The 20912-nt window shown below is 41.3% G+C and overlaps 1 protein-coding gene across 1 annotated transcript in view; it reads right to left on the reverse strand.

The window, feature by feature from the left end:
- LOC149300269 (divergent protein kinase domain 2A) overlaps positions 1-18854 on the reverse strand; it is a 32931-nt gene extending 14077 nt beyond the window's left edge. Inside the window, exon 1 of the mRNA XM_089485444.1 lies at positions 18201-18854. Coding sequence (XP_089341570.1) covers positions 18201-18854 — 654 coding nt within the window. The remainder of the gene's footprint in view (positions 1-18200) is intronic.
- Positions 18855-20912: the final 2058 nt, after the last annotated feature.

Below are 20912 nucleotides of genomic sequence, written 5' to 3' on the forward strand. Positions count from 1 at the left end.
GGCTCACCTGTGCCAACAAAGCTCCACAGAGAGCAGTTTAAAAAGTGTCAAATATGTCCTAGTAAAATACTCTTGGTACATATAATTTGTGTGGGTACACCAACTGAGAAAATGGGACATAGTTAAAAAATGGAAATTGCTGCTGTCCTGTAGTGTAAAAAAACAAAAAACCCTGGTCCTTAAAAGCTTAAATAGAAAGATTTTATTAATCTGATGCTAGTACCAAAACTAAACAGGACTTTTTTTTGGTAACGCTTCTAGTTTTAGTATAACTTAACCAATAAATGCATACTAGAGTTAGAACACATACAAACGATGCAACACAGTAACTCCCTTAACCCTGCTGTTGACCCAGAAGGCCACCCCATTAAACACTTCCATCTTGACTTCAAATGGAATCTGATTTCTCAGTAGAACACAATAATCATGTCCTTATAACCTGTTTAAATTGAAGATTATTCGTGTAAAAGAAGTATTCAGTCTATAGTGTTAAAAAAAAAAATAAAAAAAAAATTGTACAAGCAGGAGTTCGTTAGCATTGCCATTAAGAAGACTGCCAAGTTCAATGGTTGAGCAGCAAGTGTCATCCACGATAATACCAGACAACGGGAGCTTCTAGGCATGTAGATAAAGGAAGGTTTATTGGCGCAAAATGAGATAAGATATTTAGCTATATGTTTACAGAAACATAGTTTATTTTTTCCTGTAGACTGTGATAAATTCAATCCAAACCAAATTGTATTAGGAAATTAAAACTATGTTCCACTTAAACTGTTTAAATTAACGAAGCCCACAGATGGTTTGGAAATGTATTTTAAGGCTGAATCAAGCAAATCATACATTCTAGGTTTGCTCCTGTCACAATAGTTACTTTGTGATGAGCTGCCAGCTTTCATGCTGGAGTATTCTGGGTCTTTGTACAGCCCGGCAACAAGAAACGCATTGAAGAAAAAAAAAAAAAAAAAAAAACCAAACACACACACGCTTGTGTTTTCTTTAATGTTCACTAACACAGCTTTCTGCTTCACTACAAAAAGAAACTAAGATCAATTCTGAATTCATTTTTCGAATGTGAAAAAGCAAAAACCGAAATATTATAAATACGTAAATATTTACTTAATAGCAAAAATCTTTTGAGGTTATGAGAAAAAGATTAAAGATAAAGCAACTAAACCAACTTCCTGTAATTGCCTTGACTTGTGAATTATTGTGGCCGCTCAGAATTGTAGAGTAATGTATGGAGCATAGAAATATTTGCTATTCTTATAGCAGCCTATTCCCCATATATTGATCTCAATGATGGGAGTCCTTTGTTACCCACTGGTTATTTCACAAATATTGATTTATTTACCAAAGTGATTCGAGCCACTAAGTCTTTTTAACACCAACATAACATGGTTCAATATCACACCAAGGTCACCCCTAAAAGAAAAAAAAAAACACCCTAGCAGGAAACATTTCTTAACGTGCCCTTTTTGGTTATGTTGAAGAGATACAAAACAGGCATGCAAGGGTCATCATTGGAGTTGTTGACATAGATAAATACAATGAGACAAAGATATGGGGCTCCACCACAAAATCCATGAACATGCAGTGACTTTTCTACATTTTTGTAGCGAATAAGATACCTTTCATCTGACATTGAGGTAGACAGACGACAAAGAAAAAGTAGCAGCAAACGCAACTCGGTGATTGGCTGTGTGTATCTTTAAACAGTTAGGCTAATTTGTCTAGTACTTAGGAGCTGGATAAACTGTTGTAGGACCCCTGAGAGAATACACAGGGAATGATGTAATACAGAACAATACCCGGAAGACAGCTGGAACCTGTTAGGCTACATGGGAGCTACATTGCCGCTGTAAAGCTGCTGACAGATCTAAGAGACTAGCCTTTGACAGACCTACCAAAACCCACTTTTGTTACAGCACATAACACATAGCTGCCCTGTTAGACATTACAATGAGGGTCAGAGAGGCTTCCAAAGATTAATGACTGTTAATGTTATGATCTCAGTATTGTCAGTCCATGTCCCACATTCACCATGCATCATACAGATAACATGAATGCTATGGATTATCCAAATATGCTTACTGCAATCGTCTTATCCAAACTTTGTTTTTATTTATTATTTCACACGATATTTTATAAACAAACACATCAAAACTAACTTGCCTCCAAAGCCAATAGCTACTACAGGGGCCCGCAGTGGATTCAATATGCAGACTTCCTAAAGAAAAACAATGCCATATGTAGAGACTTGTAATCATCGCAGCTCCGAAGCCAGATGATATCAGTGTTTACACAATTAGCATATTTGCCAGCACATTCCAGCACCTGCAATATGGGGCTTTGTAAACTCATTAATAACCTTCATGATTCCAAATAAGAAAAGTAACATCAACCTGCGAACGAGTTCAACAGCAGGCATAGCGTTAAAAACCAAGACGGCTTAGCCTTTATTAGTAAGGCTAAGAAATAAATATTTAGCATGCGTGTTTTGAGCCGCACTTTGAGTTACGTTCTGAATTTAGCTTTACTGCAAAACCTTTTATACCAACACAAGCTCTTTCCGAATGCTTAGAGTTATAAGCAATTATAAAGGATTCCTAGAATGATGATAAATTCTACGTTGAAAATGCTCAAGTATGCTCAAAATTTGTCATTATGTTTTAGACACTGACAAAATTGCCTAAAGCGTTAAAATATGACATGAAGGTACAAATGGCATGTCTCCTTAACATGACATAATAGACAAACGCCATTTTAAGATTTTATTGCTTTGCACAGTCCCTTGGAAAATTAATGTTAATCCTGGCAAAATAAGATAACATACTAAAACAAAATTATACACAGAGAACCCATTTATTAATAGGAAAGGTCTTGTCATGTTTACAATTGTGTGAATGGTGGAGGGGGGGGGCACCTGTCTGTGGTGCCAGAGTGTTTCCATGAGAATCTAATCTCCTCTTAATTTTCCACAATAGCACCTTAGCGTGGCACTACCTGAAAGTTGCTGCCAAGGAATAATGCCCCCCTAGAAATAAGAATAGCACATGATTGACAGAAGAGACAGCTCTTGGCCAAGAAGAGCAACAACACTAAGTGGAATATTGTGGCAACTATCTTACAGTAGAGAGGGAAAAACGAATACTCACAAGTCTATTGAACTTGAATCCACCTGAACCACTGTCTGCTAAGCCGACAAGCTGCTTTCGCCTACCTGCCCCGAGAGAAGTCTTGCTGGTTTTGCACTACATATAACACTTCAGTTAAAGATAGATGTCTTGTGTCAAACCAACTCCCTCCACTGCAATTATTTTAAATCTGCATCCTCCCAATAAAAAGAGGAATTTTACAGCATTATTTTAAACAAACCACCTGAAAAAAATATTACTTATTAGTAATATCACAAATGAATTAAAAAAGTGTACAAACAAGCCTTAATTAAAAAAGGCCTGCCAAAACAAGCTAAGCACATTGATGGTGCATCGTCCAACTTGTCATTAGTTTATTGCCTTTTTAACAAATAAGTAATGAAGTTTGTCATACCATGATCATAACTGCAATCAATTCACGTAACATCATTTGCGTAACAAGTAACGCAGGATATATTTAATCTTTAATCTCCGAAACATCTGATCAGTGTAAGTGGCGCTCTCATCATGCCGTTTGGTTGTTTGCCAACGTTCCAATGAGCTGCTGCTCTCCACTGCCTCCCATCATGTGCAGGAGGTGTCATGGGTCTCTTTAATAGACTACCTTAAATCTTCCTACATTAGATGTCGTTTAATTTGACCTCAAATGACTTTGAATAAAATTTCATTACCTTGTTATTTAGACTTAGTGGAGCAGCAGTTTATTACAAGAGATACATCTCAAACTAATCAGGTTAACTGAAGAGGAAATGAAACATCTTAGGTGAAAATTGCGATGGCATTTAACAAACCTGAACATCTCATTCTACCATGTTTAGAATGACAAACACATTAGGAGTGATTGGGGCTCATTAGATGGCTGCTTCCTTCCAGGAATGGATATTAGATTGGTTTCCCATTTAGCTACCTACTAACAAGAAATGTCCAAAACCCAGAAGTGCTTTCTGCTCATGGGGGTCTAAATAGACCCATGCCCGCAAAGCTAGCAGTGCTGCCGACTGAAGGTACCCATATCACGTACATGGAAATGCTTGGCTGGACACATTTGCACAGAAAAAACCTTGGAGTGGGGCAAACTCATATGGGGGAGTTCTGCAGAATCCTATACCATTTGCATGGAGGGACACCACAGAGTACATTTGATTGCTGGAGTAACAAAGTAAAAGAGGGGGAAACCCTCATTTTGAGCTTGGACCAAGTTGAACATCCCTAAGTTCAGAAGCCCAACTTTACTTTAAACAAGTTCCTACTTAAAAGGTAGGATCTGGACTTTCAAGACTTGAAACGTTTAGGACATCAGGGCTATTTATTCCTCGGTATGGAAACTAGTCAAGCACCAACTAAACATTGTTTGTTCTTCTCAGAAAAAAAATAATATTATGAGAGATAGATATATATATATATACACATACACATATATATACATACACACACACACACACATATACACACGGCTGAGTTTCAATCATTGTTGACACATTTTATGGACTACCTAAAGAAAACATGCAGTGCCAAAAATCTTTCAGTACAAAACTGATTTTGTATAACTATTTCCTTCTTTAGGGCTGTGAACAGCAAATTCAGTAGGCAAATTACTTATTTTTGCCGGATAGGGAAGGAGATTCAAATTCACTAGAGATCTATCTCCCTTCAGCAGGAATCTGGCATTTACACGCAGAACAGTGCGAGAAGCTTCTAAAGGTTATTTAAGCCCAGAGGGGATAAATTGCAAAGTAACTTAATTTGCTGAATAGTAACATTTAGGACATTATAAAGACAACTACCTATCACCTCAGCAATCGTTGCTTTGAGTTTACAGATGCCACAGTTCCAATTAGATGTGTGTGTGTTTATATACATACACATTTTAATATTTAAGTCTAATGATGTGATTACACTATTGTGTGTATAACTATTACTAGGGAAAATATCATGGGGGGGAGCTTATACTGGGCATGACTAAACTGCATGAAAACTCCCTTGTCTCAACAAAAAAAACTAAATTACTTTGTGATATTCCTTTTGGATCAATGTAGTTCCCCCAATCAATTCTGAACACCTCTGTCAGACCAATGTATTACCCCACTGCACCAGTTACTCAACACTGTGACCCAATATCTTTGCTCTTATCTCCAAATATGCTCCAAAACTTGGCTCTTTCCTCAACTTGCTTTTCTTCTCAGCCATTACCCAGGACTTTCCGTAATGACCCTAATCTCTGGAATTTCCTTCCTCTTTTTGCGAAACTCTCCCACATATTCCAGCTTTAAACACTAATGGCCAACCTATTCAAAGAAGCATACAACGTGTCTCTATACCTGAAATCGTTACTACTCTACCATGAACATGAGAGAGCCAACAGCCAGATTTTGTACAAGATGCAAACATAAGGTCGGCAAAAGTTACTCTACGTGAGATGGAAAAATTCTTAAAATGTACATTACTTGGACAGAATGGGTTCATGTTCATCGTGTTGAGCAGAGCATGAGAGATCTTTATCTCTACGGCGTGTTTAGCATGGAGACATGCGTGCAGTGACTTAATTAGGAATTTGAAAAGGTTATCAGAAAGTCCCAGTTTAAAAACCATCTTCATATCAGACGCTGTATTTGCCTGACAAGCATGTAGCATCGTCTTTACACATTATTTAACAGATGCTTAAAGCCCAGCGAGCAGACATAGCAGCTTGTTCTCCTCTTGTGAAAGTAAAGCCCTGACTGCAGTAGTATCTGACCTCGCCACTTTGTTAATATATCCAGTAGGAGTATTCATGACTTTAATGGCAGAATTAAGCTAGCTGGCATGCATAAACCGTAGGCTGACAGGCTGCTGCATAAAACGGTTATAACGCTTGGATTTCTTTAACTGCTCAGATTAAAAGCACGATGATCACTTTGTTTTAGTCACACTTTGAAGTCTAGCGCAAAATAACCCCACCTTATGTCAGCAGAACTGTCTGTCTATTTAGAATGAGAAACTCATCTAGTAACTGCCAGGAACTGGCTTCTCTCCAGAACAACCAGAATCTATTTTTCATTAAAATGAACTAAAATACAAACATTTGTATGATATACATTATATACACACACATACAAATTCCAATATATATAAGAAGATATACATTCAGAAGCAAATAAAAATGCTAATTATGCAACAAATCCCGCTGCAAACGTTGTCTACATATGAGACAGTAACACAGCCAGTCACAACAAAACATACATCAAGGATTCATACTCATGTACATGGGGTATGCATAATACAGTGTTCAGCATGTGACAAAGGGGGGCTACATTGGAGAAACGGGACTTAAGCTGCACCTCAGAATGAACCTACACAGACGCTTCATCACAAAACATGTAGAAGACAAATATTGCACCCCGGTAGGACATCAAGACCAGTAACCTGTATAATTGTACAAGTGCTTTAGCACTTGAGCTGGTCTCACTGCCAATTGTTTGTTTAGTCGATAATAAATTGTATTCTGATTTTTAACTTTGAAACACTATACGGGAGTCTTTTCTGCTCTTCTTCCATATATCCAGCTGATTCTTATGAAGACTATCAGTCCTACCATCCAATAGCATTGTGGATAACTTCCGTTTTCTACTACATTGTGCTCAGTTTCTTTCCCCCCTCATAGATCTCTGAAAATATTTAGCATTCTTCTAAAGGTGCATATAATGAAGAACGACCTGGTTCACAGATATAAGGCCAGGAATAAGATGATGCATGGCACGGTGAAACACAGAGGACTATTCTGTCAGCAAAGCAGATGTGACCCAATAAACCTGTCTGAGCTGCTCACTTCTCAAAGACTCCCTATTCACAGCACAGACACTTCACTTAAATTATTAGGTGTTTGTTCTGGAGACGTGTTGACAGTCTTCTTCCAAGCAGTCTCACACCTCAAAGCTCTGCTAAGACGCAGCTTTCCACCCATGCTGTTTTGTTTATGTGAAACTTTGTCTCATGCATCGAGCATAACACATACAAAAGCAATGACATTTTAAGCAATTTCCTTAGCAACAGTTTAAAAATACAAAGCAACTCACATGCCTTGTCTTAGCTGGGTCAGTTGTAATGGAGGCCGAGTTAAAATGAGACACATTACAAAGCTTTATTTACTTAGTCGCTAAATGCAAAGCGCCCTTCAGGGTTACATTGGATAGGAATTTAAATTAAAAAAAAATAAAATAAATAAAACAAGTCAACAACTGCATGTGAAAACAGGAACCTATATCAGGGAGTTAATTAGCCTAGAACTTGTTACCAATCTAATAATAAATAAAGTTTTAATAGATGTGTGTTATAATAAATCAAACAGTACAAGAACCTCTCTTAACCAGAATTTGGTTAAAATCAGTAATACCTGAAAGAACCCAAATATTTATCATGCATGTTTAACAAAAGGATTAAAAGGAGAATGTTCGGAAAATCACCGCATTACAGAAAGAAGCCCTTAAATTAGCAATGTACGCACTGAATTACGGAAGGGGTGAAGCTCCCTTTGGAAAGTCTCTTGAAATAATCTAGTGCAAGAGTACGCCAAATCAAACAAAAATTAGTACATTGACTTTTGGGATATATTTTAAGTCTTGGCCAATGATAGTCCAATAAGATAACTGCCACTGCACCATATGCTGTAGTGAAATCTTGAAAGTGTTAAAACGGTATCGAGATCAGTTTTTTTGTGTTTAAGATATTATAAATCACTTTAAGGGGTTCACAAGAATCACATAAGCCTTTAGGTACCTCAAAAAGGTTCATCACATTTGCAGGTACTCATGAAGAATGGCCTGCTTCACAGAGAAGTAAAAAGACGTGCACACACGGGTACATGCAGGTACGCGCACAACAACATAACATGCCACACCATCCCAGCACCTTATAGGCCATGCATAGTGCCAGACTTAGGTAGTGAACTGTTGACAGTAAAACAAACGATCATGTTAAACAAACGGGGCTGGATAAACAATCCGAGTGCCTCATGATACTGGGTGATTTTTATTTTTACTCTCTCTCTCTCTCAAGGCTGGAGCTGGAGACACATCCAGTGTCTAAACATCAGCTATGCCTTGCAAGATGTGATTGGTCATCACACTGATCATAGATCATGACGCCAAACGGATGGGTACCTATCGGGTACGTCCGTTATGGCAAATTGCTGAAGACATTTCCGGTCAAAATTCATATATTTCCAACTCATCCTCCAGCAAAGCTCGCTGCCACTTTATATACCATGTGAGCGCTGCTGGGCAGTTTTGGAGGGCCTATCAGGTCATTTTATGTTGTGCAAATATGAAAACCCGCATGTGTCGTCCTAATTTTAAATAAAACTTTTACCTTATCATGAATGCGCTGCTATGGCTTTAAGAGGAATGAAGTCACAGCCTAGACCAGACCTGGGCAAAGCACGGCCCGCGGGCCACATCCGGCCCGCTGAATAGCTCGGACCGGCCCGCAAAGAGTGTCCTGGTGACTCACCAATGAGTCCGGTGTCCCCCCCCCGCCCCGGTCACTTACCTTAAACTCCTGTGTTGGAAGCGTTTGTCTCGGGTGCCGGCGCTTTACGCTGGGCGCCGGCATATGACGTCAGACGCCGGCGATCAGCAGTGAAGCGCCGGCACCCGAGACAAACGCCTCACGCTTCCAACACAGGAGTTTAAGGTAAGTGACCGGGGCGGGGGGGGAGATCCTGAGAAGGGGGGGTTAGGGAGTTAGAGGGGAGATACTGAGAAGGGGGGTTAGGGAGGGAGGTCTTACTGTGTGTGTGTGTCTTACTGTGTTTGTGTGTGTGTGTCTTACTGTGTGTGTGTGTGTCTTACTGTGTCTGTGTGTGTCTTACTGTGTCTGTGTGTGTCTTACTGTGTCTGTGTGTGTCTTACTGTGTCTGTGTGTGTCTCACTGTGTCTGTGTGTGTCTCACTGTGTCTGTGTGTGTCTTACTGTGTCTGTGTCTCACTGTGTCTGTGTGTGTCTCACTGTGTCTGTGTGTGTCTCACTGTGTCTGTGTGTGTCTCACTGTGTCTGTGTGTGTCTCACTGTGTCTGTGTGTGTCTCACTGTGTGTGTGTCTCACTGTGTCTGTGTGTGTCTCACTGTGTCTGTGTGTGTCTCACTGTGTCTGTGTGTGTCTTACTGTGTCTGTGTGTGTCTTACTGTGTCTGTGTGTGTCTTACTGCGTGTGTCTTACTGCGTGTGTCTTACTGCGTGTGTCTTACTGTGTTCATAGCTTATTCAGTTATTGTAATAAATATTTTAGCCCATTTTTTAGCTCAAAATATTTTTTCCTTTTTTTTCTCCTCTAAAATATAGGTGCGTCTTATCAGCAGGTGCGTCTTATAGAGCGAAAAATACGGTATGCACTCCGAAGCCTTGTTCATTTTGTTCACTTCTGTGCTGTGCTAATAGTTATTCAGGCCTTACTTATTCAAGCACCTCTACCAATGACGTAGGCTTGAATAACTTTATTAAACAGCACATAAGTTAACAAAATGGACAAGGCTTCGGAGTTTGTAGTTTGCAGAGGTCTGGCCCTCTAAAACCATTCCAATTTCTCATGTGGCCCCATGGGAAAATTAATTGCCCACCCCTGGCCTAGACTGTATGTATAATTCTTTGTACAATGACATCAAGGTATTCCTAACATGTGCTGCAGAACAAATAAAGGCTTGCACATACCAGAGCTCAGGTTGTAACATGTCTTATAATTCACCAGAATGGTATGAAGGCACAGTAAAAAGGAGGGGGGGGTTAAGCGTTGAAATAGATTTGCATTATCCTTGTGCCATCAAACCTTGCTGTGTTTCTTAGACCTTTTTGGAAGCAGCGGCAAGAATCATACCCCTCTGCCAGAACGGGCTGATGACTTTATGCAAGCCATATGACAAATTATTATTACTATATTAGATCTATATATATGTAGACAGAGAAAAAAAAAACAAACAAAAAAAAAAACACAATGTAAAATCCCTCACACTACATATACACTGTGAACAGAAAGAAAAAGCTTTATAACTAGCAAGAAAACCAAAAAAAAATAAATAAAAAACAAGCAACGCTGAATGAGAACGGCAGTAATAAAAAAAACTGGACACAAGCTGCCTAACCCTCTACTGAAGGCACATGAGATGGTCACTGAGCAGATGATATCATCATTCAAATGAAAAGTAACATCTTCCATAACCATTGTGCAGCCCTTCGTATTAACCCTTTAATGAAGTCCTGGTGAAAAAAGCCGAGAGGCTGCTGTGTTTGTAATCTCATGTCACGAGAGACGCAGAGCTCTAATTTACTTAACACAACAGAAAAAATACCTTTGACAGCTGTGTTTAGTTAGAGCTTCCGTGAAACAATGTAATGCGAATGCAATCTGCATCCCTTCACCGCCAGGATACTAGAAGAATGGGTATTGCAGATGCGCGAGCCTCTTCGACTCTGAAAGGAGCAGGTTCTACAGACAGAGAAGGGCGCGCCTGGATCACACGGCCCGAAACCGGCATCCCGTCTGCAGGAGTGAAGCCCTGCCACCATGCTATGTTTAAATATTTCCTTGCGCTTAGCAGAACCCCAAACGGGGAGAGTCATACAACTGGAACTCTCCTGAAAACCTAGCTTGTGTTCAGCTCAACACACCTATCTATGGCTGGAAAAAAGAACAAAGCTGTATCTACCAAATACATGACTAAGACTGTAAAACTATGCATTCAGAACATAAAAAATGCATAGCACATACAATAATATGGAAAAAAGGAAAGAAAAAACATATAAAACATAAGAGATTGTGCTCCAGTCCCAAGATTTAATTAAAACAGCAGATATAGGTCTATCATGATGATATTAACAGCTACGCAGAATCAAGCCATGCTTTCAAAAGACAAAGAATATACATATATTTTAAGTATCAGTTTTTAGAACGTGGAGAACTTTTAAAGCTGAAAAAAATGTATATTCAGCGACGGGGTCCTCGTGAGAAATAGGTTAATGAATTGCCTCCTGTAGATTAGCACAGACAGATGTACAGTAGAGTACAGAGGTTAGCAAGTAAACCAAAGGCAGGGCACCATGCTTTAATTATTTCAGTCTGTCAAATATATGGAGGATAATCTCTTCTTAGGATGGGAGAACTCAGACAGCAGATGTCAAAGATTTGTACATTAGCCATAAAAGCTGAATCAATCATTTCCTCATGCTGCAGAATTGTCAAGTGCTAACAATTATAGGCAATAAACTTCACGAAATTATGCAGATTGGAGATATTTAAATATCAGGGTATACAAGATGGAAAAATATTTTACCAGATTATTTTTTTTTTCTTGTTTCAAACAGAAGCAAAATATATAGATATATATATTTATTTATTTATTTTTTAACATGGAGATCACTCTCAGCAATTTATTGCATCATATTATGTAACCTTAAATTTCAGCTATGCTAATAATTCTAAAGAAAGAAAAAAATCAAACAGCAACTTTTAAAATGTTCAAACTAACACACTTTGATAAAGGATTTAAAAGGCAGATAAGTTTTTCAACAAATTATCCCTGCATGGATTTTGTACAATTAGATTTAACAGCTTTGCAAACAGATTAGAACTAAAAGAGGAAGAAAAAAAGACCGAGATGATTATTTGTTAATATAGCGGAATGTGGAAACTCATCCGATCTCCAATTTATCCTCAGCACTGACCAAGAAGCTTACACTTCCATGCAGGTACAGAGTCATACCGTGTTTGCCATAGAAAGAGAGAAAGCAAATTTGGTAAAGATGATACATTTATTGGCAAACTCACGTATAATGGATGAGCAACGTCTGTTTCAAACGCCTGAAGAAGAGACCTAGATGGTCTGGAAAAGTAGGAATCCATTACGCGTCATACTATGGCATTAATTCCCCCCTTCTTGCTAAAGATGTTACTGTTTCCCTTCGAGAATCCATCACGTGACCTTATTTTACGGCTTTGCACGTGCAAAGCCTCCACACAGGTCAATTAGTTGATGACCAACAACATAATGCATTAGATAGCAGTCACTTGTTAAAGCAACGTATAGCCAACCATGAACAAGCCTATAACGCCTACAGCTGCAGTACTAATCCAGTGACCTCTGCTCGATATCCCAACAGGGCCAACCACCCTCCAGAGGGATTAACTTAACCGACAATCATTAGTGATTGGGACAGTTTTATTAGAAATGCTGCTTTACAGTAATCCACACGACAAATAACCTCCAAGATCAGATTCAAATCCCTAAATATCGTAATCCAAACACTGCATTTAGTTACCACCGCATTCCGACACCAATAAAAAAGGATCGAGCCTGTAAAAGGGGCTAAAAACGTAACCGCTAATGCATTCTGCTATTTCCACACGCCGTTTTCATTAGATCAACAATGAGGTATGAAAGTAAAAGCTACTCAGTTGTGTTACGAGGCTGCCCAAGTGAAAGATTTATTTTCATTCAGTGTCAGTAGTCAGAGCCACATAGCTTGCTGCACCGCTCCAATTTCTGGGTAATTCTGGATATGGATTAACATATAAATGCAGAGAGGAACAACTCCCGGGAGGTCGGCTCCTAAAACGCTACTACTGGAGAAGAGTTTTGTTCCATTTTACACTGATCTCTGGGCACGCATCCATCCTGGGCTCCTAAATTATTCATTCATTTGTCACAAAAAAGCTGCATGTTGCCTTCCCCCCCTGTAATATACCAATCGCATTCATGAGAACGGAAAACCACATGAGAGAAAGCAGAAACGCCATGGAAAACACACAGTGCCAGAGCAGTGTCTTGTTGGGCCTGGAGGCTACTGGGAGGAATAGCCACCTTGCTCCAACCACGATTACTAAGAAGTGTTTAAGTAACTGGGCTGAGAGGGACGCTGAAGAGCTGATTTACTGCAGGGTGAGGTGGCCTCAGAGTCGCCGCTTCAACTGTTTTGCATCATATTGGAAGCGCTTATCAGTATCAGCACTTTATGATGCATAGTGAAGGGCTGACCTGGCCTTGTATGATGCATAATTCTATGGGCGAGGAGACTGAAATGTCACAGGGCTAGTCAAGCTCTCACTGAAGCAGAAGCTTTCTGTGGTAGGCCCTTCCTAATGAATAGTAAAGCTGTGTAGTTGAAACACCCCCATAGTGAATAGACCCCTACGATGAACCTAGCTCAAATGGTTTAAATATCAGGGGTCGTCAGGGTTCTAACCTAGCAGATAAATCACACATAAAATAGCAGGACCGAGCATATACAGGCACCAAATGAGTTTATAAAATTAAAAGGAAAGGTCAAGTGACATCATTTATTTCTCATAACTGTATGCAGTCATAAAAGCTAACAGGCTCTAAACTCGCAAGTAGTTTATACTACGACACCTGAACGTGTGCAACGCTTGCCAAGTTTAGTTATCGTGACTTTTAGGGTTATTGCTTATCTTGATTATCCCTATTGTATTAGCGCCACAGAATCTGCTGGTGCTCTATAAAAACAAACAATGTTTCTAGTAATAGAAAGTAAATATTACTAAGCCTGGCTACTATTGTTCCAAAGCAAGCAGTGTGTTGGGTTGTATAGCCGGTGGCATTAGTAGCAGGAAGAGGGACGTCTCGCCTAGACTATTGTGTACAGTTCTGGAGACCTCCTATTGAGAAGGATATTGACACATTGAAGAGAGTGGGGGGGGGGGGCTGCCAAAATGGTAAATGGTCTGCTAGATACAAAATCATCAGGAAAGACTAGGGGATCTAAATATGTATTGCTCGGAGGAGATGAGAGAGGGAGGTGATAAACCCCTTAAAATACTTCAATGTTTCCAACTAAGTACAGGAGTGAAGCTAATTTGAAAGGAGGTGAAACGTTAGAACGAGACGTCATAATCAAAAACTAGAGGGTAAGAAGTCTAGATGTAATGTAAGGAAGTTTTACTTCACCAAGACGGCAAAGGTTATTACAGTGATGGAATTGAAACATGCACGGGATAGGCATACGGCTATCCGGTATCTAAGACCTAGGATTGGTTAAGACTTTACATCAGGAAAAAAGGGCAGAGCAGACGGGTTGATCGGTTCTCATCGGCTGTGAAGTTCTATGTTTTTATCAATGCAGATCCACACAATCTTCAGGGGGCAAACTAAGTAATCCAGAGATAGTGATTTTTTGGTTAATTAAACTTATAAAGCATCATTTTCCGCCGCACTGTACGTTTAGTGGATATAAATAGTCATGCATTGGATTGAAACGAACATTTTGCACCCTGCAATATGTATGATACAAAGGGTAAGATAGGACAGCTACATTTAAGATAAATCAGACACATAAGAAATAAAATCTATAGTAAAAAGTCTACTTCTTTCAGATAGAGAAAGCAGCAACTCCAGCTCTCAGAAGAGCGGCACAGAAAATATTCTTTAAACTGAAGCAAAGATTAACAAAATAAATTGTAAAAATATTTTCTTAAAAAAGTACACATAAAATGGGGTTTAATTGTGAAAGAAAGACATAAATAGCCATTACTGGACAATTTATTTTTTATTTATCATTCAAGAAAAACCTGGCCAAATGGCTTTTTGCTCTTACTGTGAGAACAAAATCATATTATGGCTCTCTTTTAACCCAATAATTATAGGTCTGTTTGAAATCAAAGAATTTAATTTAGCAATTATGCTATAAAATCATCATTCCGTACCAAGCTTTATACCACCCATTCCTGGATGCTCAACGGTCGTTCATGAAAAGTATGACCCATCAAGTGGCACGAGTGTGCATTGAGCATGTAAGAGCGCAGACTACATACATCATTCAGCACGGAAAAGCTTCCAAGTGTCATAAATGATTCACAGTTCACAGAAACAACTTGCACCGCGTTAAGTAATAACATTCGCTGTCAATTTGAACTGCAGGCAGAAGATGGAACCTGACATAACAAGTAGTAAGGATTTGCGAGTTGTGGCATTAATCTGCTGCAGAGAGAAACCGGTGCCTATAATAGAGTTTGACCACAAGAAATACGTATGCCGTGGTCACTGCCGCCCAGCACATTTTTTTGATAATAAACCACTACCCGGTTTTCTTCCAATGAGAAAATGTTAATACATTTTTATATATTCAAAGAAATATATAAAAAATATGGTCATTCAACGGAGCCTTACACATATTGGCATAATTGGTATAGGATCCCCGACTTCTTATTACTTATTTTTAGCTTGGCCCGTGCCATCAGCAGTAAGAGTGCAAGGCTGGGACAGTGAAGTAATCGGCTTGAATGTCCCTTTAAACATTCGCCTCCAGAAAATTTTAGAAAACGTTTACAGTACAAAAAAAAACAAAACAGGTGAGAGCTTTACAAGGCTTCATAAGAACAAAAGCTAAAAATACTTCTAAGAAGCCATGAGCTACAAAGCGGCTCACAATACCTTTCCGGATTAAATCTCAACCTGCGACAAGGTGTGTTGAACAGGTACTTTGTTTCTGCTCGGTTAAGGCGTTTTAAGGGGAGACGTATTTAGCTATAAAAACGCATAGCTAGATCGAGCACAAGGGTTAAAGAACCCATAAAGAGTTTAGATGAGTAGTAAACAGCTGGAAAGGGATCTGGAAGCAGAAGAACCAGGCTGTGCTTTATCATGCAACAGATCTTCTGGAAACCAAAGCACCAACTGCTCTGTGTGTGTGTGTGTGTGTGTGTGTGTGTGTGTGTGTGTGTGTGTGTGTGTGTGTGTGTCACAGTCAACATACAAGAGCAGCTTCTAGAAACAATGCATCAAGTGTCCGGTTTACCAACAGCCTTTACACATTGTGACGGATTTACACCAGAAAGTCTCCCGTATAAAATCAGGTGACCGTTCTGTACAGACACCTCTGTAGACTCATTTGTAACCGCTAGGCTTACGCGTGAAAAAAATGCGTGCCATTAACGTTCAATGTTTTTGGAGCAAACATACCTTCCAGCTACTTTCGGTATATATTTTATAGAAGGCATTGAGTGGCATCACTGCCACAGAATCTTCGGAAAAACAGTTTTCCTCCAGCGCATCCCGGCGTTAGGATTTTGAGTTAAGATGTATGAACACACACGGGACTTTCTACAAATCACCGCGTTGGTTTTATATCGACATTCAGGTCCGACATCAAAGTATTGTAAAGGGCAGCTAAACACACAAGATGCACAACACGATGCGGACAGAAACATCGCACGCTACAAGTTCTCAGGGCACCTGGAAACCACAAGGAGTCCCGCTATCTGAACAGCCGCAGACGGGCATCTGGTGGCCACATTCTTGCTCTTCTTCAATAATCTTCTAGCTCGATTACTCTGTATTAGATCAGAGAAATATATCTACAGAGGTAAAGACAATCTTTCATCCTAATAACCTAAAGGACCAGGACTGCCCCCGTAAATCGAATGCCACCAGGTTATCATAAGGCGCGGATTGTACAATAAAAAAATAAAACAGCAGCATTGCCGGCACTGCCATCTACAGCACTCACTCCACACATTTCTTTCACAGACAAGAAATTCAGAGTTCCTGCACGCCGAGCGATGTTAAAATAAGCAACCGGCGACAAAATTACGCAACCCGACAAATATTAACAACAAAGCATCAATGGATCTTATTCTTCAGAAACAGACAAACGTTCTATTATGTCGCCCCCACGTTTCGCTTGCCTGACGGCTCATCCACAAACTACATGAGCAACTACTTGATTGCGCGACTAAACGTGTACTTTATATGTAAAAGCGGCGGAGCGCCCGGCTCCAGCTCAGTTACTCACAAACATGACTCAACACCGGCGACCAGAAAAGAAACTGAACCCCCCTTTAGAATCGAACACGTAATTCTCTCGCGTTACGCAGGGACTTAAAGCCCCCAACATTTACAGTTTGATTACCTGTCAATCAACCAGTCGTAGGCTTCTGTAGAATAAGTATTGATGGCCAACTAGTCTCCTATAAGAAATACCAAGTCATGGCAGCACCGAGCAGCTGTTACCAACATGCGCCAACAAGCACTGCCTACACAAGGGATGAACTGAACATCTACATTCATATACCAATAAAAACAGCTACAAACACCAAAAGGAGAAAACAATAAGAAAACTCTGCTGGTTAAAGATAATCTGGAACAGAAACTACAGTCAGTAGTGATCCATCCAGAAGTTATATCAGGAAGGGTGTGAATGGAATACAAACTTATAGAGGGTGCACGATTGTTAAAAATCATTCGCCCGTCTGTTCTGCCCGCTTTTCCAGATGTAAAGACCCAAACCTTAATCAGTAGTTGGTCTGGTCTTAGATTCAGGACAGCTTTATGGCAACCATATGCATGGTTAAATTCCTTCACTGCATTAGCCCTTCTCAGTTCTGACGGGAGGCCGTTCCATTTAGCTACCACCCTCTCACTAAAATAAAACATTACATGGGAATTTAACACCCGGATTTACCAGCTATGTTACTATGAAGCATACAAAACCATACAGAATCATTAGATGGGACACACAGATGCCGTTAGCAGGCTGATTGTCTTCTTCTCTGGATCTCAGACAAACACTAGACATGGTATAAACTCCTAGCCCAGAGAGCAAAGAATGTGCCCAGAGACAGAGCGGACCAGGGGCGACTCTTAACAGTAAATTGCAACAAGAGGACAGGAGAAGAACACACGGAAGCCACCTGCTGCCACCTCAACCATCAAGGGAAGAGCAGCTGGGCTCGTCCAACACACCGAGAGGATTCATCCCACCCCCGCCTCGTGTTTACCCCGAGCATCGCTTCCACACTCACCCAGAGCCACGGAACTTCTGCCGACTACAATCCCCAGCATGCGCAAAAGCATTAAGGGGATTGCAGACCACAGCAGGTTATTGCGGGAAGAGCAGGGATCGGCTCATCAGGAGCCCCAAATACCCCGTGCGGGTACAGCAGGCGTTACAGGTGCCAAGAGGTGGACAGGTAGTTGAATTAGAGTTACCAACACAGCCTGACCTCCAGCTTGGTAATGGCTGAGAGTGATGAGAGTTGGCAGGGGCAGAGGGGCCATTGGGTGACTCACCTGCAGCACCAGCGGCTCGGGGTTGAATGCCAGGGTGAGCAGCAGCTGCATGCGCTCCGTGTCCTTGAGGTTCTTGAGTAAGAAGCTGCCGGAGTCCTTGATCTCGGCGTATCTCCGGACCACTCTGTCCAGCAGTCGCTGCGAGGGGCAGTGCACCAGGTCCGACCAGCCCTCCACCACGTCCGGGGTCAGCAGCCTGACATCCCCGTTTAGGCGGGCGAAGTTCGTTTTGTACATGGCCTGGATGAGATCGCAGCGTGGCCGACCAGTGGCTCTCTTACAGATCCGCTGGTCCAACTCGGCCAGCTCTTGGTTGGAGCCCAGGCGCTTGAGCACCACCCGGCGGCTACCCTCCCGGGGCTCCCCGTACTGGGCGAAGTGCACGTTCTTGACGTTGAAGAAGTCGAGGAGCCGGAGCCTGGCCCAGCCTTCGAAGCTCAGCTGCCCGTTCATGAACTTCCGGCACCAGCTGGTCCCGAAGCACGCCGGGCACTTATTGAAACTGAGGAAGCGGCGGTCGGTGAGCTCGTTCCGCTGGAAAGAGGCGAACAGCGAGTGCGTGTTGAGCAGCATCACCACCAGCAGGCTGGCCACAAACAACAGCTTTACGTAGCGGTATAAGCGGCCGAACTTCAGCGAAACGAGGCGCAACATGGTCCCGCTCTCACCTCAGCCACCCTCCCTGGGAAGGGGAGCGGCGGGTTCGCCTCCCCACGGCGGCTGCTGGATCGTCGGCGGGGCCAGCGCGTACCCCCGGTCCGATAGCGGGTTGCGCTCAGATTGAGTTTCCCTCTGTCCCCGTCGTACTCTCTGCAGACCCCACTCTCGGACAGATATGAACTTACTGAGAGGCGGCTTAGGAGCTCCGAATCCAACTGCCGGGGGGCGTGGCCAGAATCTGGGGGCGCTACACCTACCCAGGCTTGTTGTGTCACCTGACGCTACAAAAGGGGGCGGGACGAGATGACGTGCGGTTTCATGTCGCCATCTTTGCACAGGCGAGGTATGGTATTAAAGGATGTGGTGATGCTGGCAGCGCGAGTTTTGCGCGCTTGGGTTTCCACGTGAATTCGCGACGGTGTTGGCTTTGATTGGCGCTCAGGGACTTTATACTTATTGCTCCGCGTAACCGTTTCAGGAGGCTGCCGGGGCGCATTAACGGGACTGGCATCTGTTTGAGTAAATAAAATAATCTGTGTTAGTACATGTAGTGGCGGGATGTGCAGAAGAACGAGAGGTCACCCATTCAGGATTGGAAGTAGTTTTCCGTTAAAGCAGCTGAAAGGGCTCTTTACAGTTGGAACAATAAAGATGGGGAATTCGAAATCTGCAGACAGTGCTGTCAAATCCAATTGATGCTCATAAACATGGGGTTGTTACTTGTTAGTATAAAATAATATACAGGTATATGACTGGCTATAAGGACAGGAATAGTGATGGTTTCCTGTCATTTTTATGCATTCTTATGTATTGTAATAGCATTAGTGATTCTGCTGATGTTGTAAAATGGGGGTGTTTTCCACGTTGCCATAGCTATTTGAAGTTCCACACACATACTGGGGTGGGGCACTGACAAGTTTCTCCCCAGGGGGCCGAGCCTGGCCAAAAAAGAAAAGCAGCAAACACAGGTAAATCCTTGCAGATGCTCTGCTGTAAGGGTGTTCTAGTTTACGAAGAGAGTGGTAGAGAAATGGAACAGCCTCCCAGGAGCAGTGCTAGATGTGAATACAGTGAGGGAATTTAAACATGCATGGGATAAATATCCTAAGGAGTGAGTAAGGTCTAAGTCGCTACATCAGGTAAACCGGCAGACCAGATGAGCCGAATGGTTATGTGCTGTCTCTGTTTCTCTGCCTCCTTGCTGGCTCTCCTTTTCATGCCGCTGTGTCTGATCCCCCATCTCCAGCCCCTTTTTTTTTTTTTGTAAAAATAAAATAAAAATTGAAACACAATCAGTGAAACGAAACCGATTTTTGATAACATGCACGCAGATACAGTGTCAGAATATGGCCTATTCACCAACGTCGTCTCCCTAAACATTACAACTGTATCCGGTTTACTTTAGCTGGACCTCGGGTACAAGGATAGTGTGAACAATGAAGACGTGAATCATGTTTGCGTTTAGCTGCTTCCAGTACCGTTTATTGTACGCGTCTGTTTTTGCTCAGACATTGACCTATCGACAGGGAAATTATATTTGGATCTCTTCATGTGAAAGCATCAACACATTGCCTGTAATTGATTAGTAAGATAAAGTTTATTGTCTATGACCTTAAATACTTCCACAGGCTCATCAGTCATTAGAACTGAGAGCATTTTATGCAATGTAACTATATCGGCCCCCACTTTAGCATAGTAGTCAATTTCATTTATGTCTCTGAGCAATTTTCCTGCTTAACTTACAAGTGCGTTTTAAAGCTGCAGTTCTATCTAGGGGCCTCTTAAACACATCTGTATTATGTAGAGAAAAAGAAAAGCTGTCTTTGTTTTTCTCTTTAATGCTTCCTGTCTCTTAAAAACTGTGTTTAAAAGTTTAATGAAAAACTGCAGTTGCCTAGCAACAGAGTCCTATCATTCTTTCAAGGCCCTTCCCTATGTATTATATCACAATCTGACCACCTGCAATTTCACACTCATGCATGTGAAACAGCAAAGCTTTACAGGTCCACCTTTACACAGCGATGGCCAGTCAGCGTGATTGAGTTAGATGTT

This window comes from Sceloporus occidentalis, unplaced genomic scaffold (assembly GCF_023333645.1).
Source record: "Sceloporus occidentalis isolate IW3139 unplaced genomic scaffold, rSceOcc1.0.p SCAF_25, whole genome shotgun sequence".
NCBI lineage: Eukaryota > Metazoa > Chordata > Lepidosauria > Squamata > Phrynosomatidae > Sceloporus > Sceloporus occidentalis.